Here is a 4,895-nt window from a genome sequence, read left to right on the forward strand (position 1 = left end):
GGTTTAATTTACTCAGGTGGGGTAGAAAAGTCTGCTTCTACTACAAATAACAACAACAATAACAATGGTAATAATAGATCTGAACCTAGAAATTCAATGTTTTGCCTTTTCAGAATCTTTCCAAATATTTGGATTCCAATTTTCAGAATCCCGGGAATGAGTCAGTTACACATCATGCAAGGCATGATATCAGGCTCTCACATGCTTCAGACATAGCATCACTTCTGTGGGATCCCTTACATAATTGCATAATCACATCTAGTTAAGAAGACCCCAGACAAACCCCAACTGAAGTTTTGTCCACTAAACCAAGAGCTCCTTAAATATGCCCAGGACATGAAGGACAAGAAATCTAAGGGCTGTCACAGGTAGGAGGAGATTGAAGACTCATGGCAACTAAATGCAGTGTTGGATCCTGGATTAGACTCTGAATCAATAAATTTTTGTTTTGCTACAAAGGGCATTAGTGGCACAAGTAGCAAATTTGAACCAGGTCTGTACATACTGAGGCATTAGGGGAACCAGAAATTGAGTACAGAGTATGAGAAAGATGATGTAGAGATAAAAATATCATTTCAGACAAGAAGGAATATAGATTTCTAGCTTTATTGTTTCACATCAGGCTAGTTTATGCAAAAAGAGAAGCTGCAGAGGGACACGGGGTCTGTGCTTTGGGGTTCTCAGAGATTCCACACATATGAAAAGGAGGTGAATAAATGGATTTGGGAGGGAGTTTGGGGGTCCTGGACCCAAGGAATAGGTACTCCCTGGACCAGAGCTCAAAGGCCTCACCCAGACCCCCAGCGACAGGGGCAGGCCCAGCAGGAGGGGCAGGAGGAGGAGGAAGTGTTTGTCCATGTATTGTCCCCAGGTCGGCTCTTCTTGGCTCAGTGTCCACTTCAGCAGCAGCCGCCTCCATAGGACTGACCACTTCCCCCTCCACAGCACCCGGAGCCCCCCGAGGGCTGGCTGCAGCAGTCAGACCTGTGGGGTCTGCAGCGGTGGGACCTGCGGCGCCTGTGGTGGCTCAGGCAGCAGCCCCCACACCCAGAGCTGCAGCAGCCCCCGGAGCTGGAGCCACAGCAGCCCCCGGAGCTGACATCACAGCAGGAGGAGACTGGGGGGCACTTCGGGGGACACTTTGGGGGGCATTTAGGGGTGGGGCACTTGGGGGCACACTTGGGAGGGGGCTGGCACTGCTGCTGGTTCTGCTGGCAGGACATCTTGGTGGGCAGGCTCAGGATCTGAGGGAGAGACAGACAGCAGGTCAGACCAGCACACAGAGACCTCCCTGCCCCTTCCTGACCTTTCACTGTCTTTCTATCCCCTTTAGTTTGACGAACTATTTAATGCAGTCCTAGATAAATAGTTGCTCAAGTGCTCTCACAACTTCTTTTTTTTTAATGTCAAATGTTCTCCTGCTTTATAATTGGAAAAACTGAGACCAAATAGTAAGAAAATGTTCTCAAACCCAAACATCCAATATGTAGGAGATCTACTATAATTATACTGTAAGAACCATGAAAAAAAATCCAAGAAGCAGTTTAGAAATGAAATCATATCTTTAGGGAAAATAGTCATTCCCTCTTGGAAAATTTCCTAGATATTCTTGTCCTATAGGGACATAGATGTTCACAATCTCAAAGGATGTTGGAGATTGCCCCGGAGAAGTAGCTTTTTAATTAATATAATTGGGACTTTCACGCAGGACCTTGAGCTAGTCCAGTGCTCTGCATTCTCCACAGACACTCACCACAAACTAATACCTCAGCACGAAGCTTTGGGGTTTGCCTCTTCACTTCTGCAGACCCCCTAATCTGACAGTTTAAAAAAGGTCAGTCAGTTCTGATTTCCTCTCTCCTGGCTGAGCACTACTGTCACCATCTCTGCTTTTCCAGGAGGACAGTTGTTTTCAGAGATAAGAGTCCCTTTTTGAACACAGCTGTAGGTTAGCATGATGATCAATGTTGCAAATCCTTCAGATCACTGACCAAAAAACACATCAAAAAAGACATACAGATGGCTAACAAACACATGAAAAGATGCTCAACATCACTCATTATCAGAGAAATGCAAATCAAAACCACTATGAGGTACCATTTCACACCAGTCAGAATGGCTGCGATCCAAAAGTCTACAAATAATAAATGCTGGAGAGGGTGTGGAGAAAAGGGAACCCTTTTACACTGTCTGTGGGAATGCAAACTAGTACAGCCACTATGGAGAACAGTGTGGAGATTCCTTAAAAAACTGGAAATAGAACTGCCTTATGATCCAGCAACCCCACTGCTGGGCATACACACTGAGGAAACCAGAAGGGAAAGAGACACGTGTACCCCAATGTTCATCGCAGCACTGTTTATAATAGCCAAGACATGGAAGCAACCTAGATGTCCATCAGCAGATGAATGGATAAGAAAGCTGTGGTACATATACACAATGGAGTATTACTCAGCCATTAAAAAGAATACATTTGAATCAGTTCTAATTAGGTGGATGAAACTGGAGCCTATTATACAGAGTGAAGTAAGCCAGAAGGAAAAACATAAATACAGTATACTAACGCATATATATGGAATTTAGAAAGATGGTAACAATAACCCGGTGTACGAGACAGCAAAAGAGACACTGATGTATAGAACAGTCTTATGGACTCTGTGGGAGAGGGAGAGGGTGGGAAGATTTGGGAGAATGGCAATGAAACATGTAAAATATCATGTAGGAAACGAGTTGCCAGTCCAGGTTCGATGCATGATGCTGGATGCTGGGGGCTGGTGCACTGGGACGGCCCAGAGGGATGGTATGGGGAGGGAGGAGGGAGGAGGGTTCGGGATGGGGAGCACATGTATACCTGTGGCGGATTCATTTTGATATTTGGCAAAACTAATACAATTATGTAAAGTTTAAAAATAAAATAAAATTAGAGAAAAAAAAAAAAAAACACATCAATTGGGTTTCTCTAGAGCACTCAGTCACAACTCCACAACTCCTCCTACCCAGGTTCCCAGCCTCTTCATTGTCCCTTCCCTCAGCCTTCCCAACACCTGTTATTTTGCTAAAAAAGACCAGTCTCATCCTCTTCTCACCCTCCCCATCTCAACATACACACACATAGGCATTTGGACACATTGCAAAGCCTCCACATGTCCTCCCTTCTGGTCTGAGCATCTTCTGTAGAAAGCCCTGCTCCCGTTCCCAGTGGACACTCACCAGTGTATACGCAGCACAGCGTTGTCAGCAGCCCAGGAGAGGAGTGGATGGAGGTGCTCTGGCCCCAGTGCCCTTTTATCCCAGTCTTGTGCTCTGCCCTCAGATGTGAGACAGTACCCGGGCATGAGAAGACTGCTTCCTTCCACCCACGTGGTTCCTGTGACAGGTGATGACTGGCAGTTTCCTTCATGTGGCTCAGGACATCTATGACCACCAAGGAATATGGCTGCTCAGAAATGAAGGCAGGGAGGGAAAATCTTCTTGTCCTTCCCCACTTGTTCTTTCTGAAGGGTGCCTTTCTTGAGGACTCCTGCCTTTCCTTCTTGGAACCATCCTGCCTCCATCCATAACCCTTGCTGTGCCCAATACTACCTTTTTCTTCCCAAATGTTATTAATGACTACATACAATCTGGTTTAAAGCAAGTTTTTAAGATATTCCTTCATGTTTTATTCCATCTTCATAACCTGACACTATATATATATATATATGTATATATATATATGTATATATATGAAATAGTTGTGTGGTTTCAACTTTATAGTAATGGCATCATACTTGAGTGACTCATCTGCAACTTTCTTTCTTCTTTAAACATGACTTTGTGAGTTATTCAAGCTGATTTGTGTAGCTATAGTTTCTTTCTACAATGTATAGTATCCATCTATGAGTACAGCGTGAGACCTTGATTTTATCCTTCCTCTGTTTTTAGATGAGTACTTAGATTGTTTGCTCTCTTTGCTGTATAAATATTGCAGCTATGGAGTTTGCTTTCATATATGTCAGGGAGATTCTCTAAGTTAAGCCCCTACAAGTGGAGCTGTTGTGTTTTAGATCATGTGCATCACTCTAATCTCCTCTTATCAATTTCTAGTTCTACTTATGATATATTAATATAAGAATCACTCTTTCTACATGTTGTTACTGGACTTAAAATAATTGCCATTTGATGCATATGAATTGGTATACTATTGCAGTTTTAATGTGTCTTTCTTGTTTAGTAATGATCATGAGCATCTTTTTATGTTGGTTATTTGGATTTTCTCTTCTATGAATTTTGTTTTTATTTTAAAACTATTTTTCTATTTTTAATTTCTTTTTGTTAAGATCTGTAAGTGTTCTTCACATATTCTGGTTACTAATGCACTATTATTAAACGAGTTGTATCTTTCCTGAATAGATTGTTTTCCTATTTGCCTTTTAATATGTCATTTAATTAGAAAGTGTTTTATTTTTAATATAACTTCATTTTTCCAACATTGTATTATTTGCACTTTTCATGATTTTAAGACTTCTCAACCATTTATAAATTCAGAAATCTGTTCTTTTCAGTTTTCTTTAGAAAGTTGTAAAAAAAAAAAAAGAAAAGAAAGTTGTAAAATTTTGCTTTCCTTCAGAAGTTAAGGGAGTTTGGGGCAGAATGGATACATATATATGCATGGCCTAATGGCTTTGCTGTGTGCCTGAAAAGATCACATTGTTAATTGGCTATACACCAATATAAAGAAGTTTTTAAAAAGTTAAGGCCTTTATTCAACCTAGAAAGAATTTTTGTACAATTTCATATTTATCATTTTTTCCAAGTGGATAACAGTTGTCTCCTTATCATAATCAAATATTTCACTTTCACCACTAATCTAAAATACCTACTCAGTCATAACTGAATTTCCACATATGTGTACTTCT

At 41.4% G+C, this 4,895-nt stretch overlaps 1 protein-coding gene across 1 annotated transcript; it reads right to left on the reverse strand.

Moving 5' to 3' along the window:
* Positions 1-336: 336 nt before the first annotated feature.
* On the reverse strand, positions 337-3,656 carry LOC112445868 (late cornified envelope protein 1F-like). The gene is made up of 2 exons (XM_024989831.2): positions 3,211-3,656; positions 337-1,244 (listed from the first exon to the last, which is right to left on the reverse strand). The coding sequence occupies exon 2, from the start codon at positions 1,221-1,223 to the stop codon at positions 900-902; it is 324 nt and encodes a 107-aa protein (XP_024845599.1). The 5' UTR covers positions 1,224-1,244; positions 3,211-3,656; the 3' UTR covers positions 337-899.
* Positions 3,657-4,895: the final 1,239 nt, after the last annotated feature.

The sequence above is a fragment of the Bos taurus genome, chromosome 3 (genome assembly GCF_002263795.3).
Source record: "Bos taurus isolate L1 Dominette 01449 registration number 42190680 breed Hereford chromosome 3, ARS-UCD2.0, whole genome shotgun sequence".
Taxonomy (NCBI): Eukaryota; Metazoa; Chordata; class Mammalia; order Artiodactyla; family Bovidae; genus Bos; species Bos taurus.

Bases quoted from the DNA above. Each gene is read 5' to 3' on its own strand.
- LOC112445868 (XM_024989831.2), bottom strand. From the start codon at position 1,223: ATGTCCTGCCAGCAGAACCAGCAGCAGTGCCAGCCCCCTCCCAAGTGT.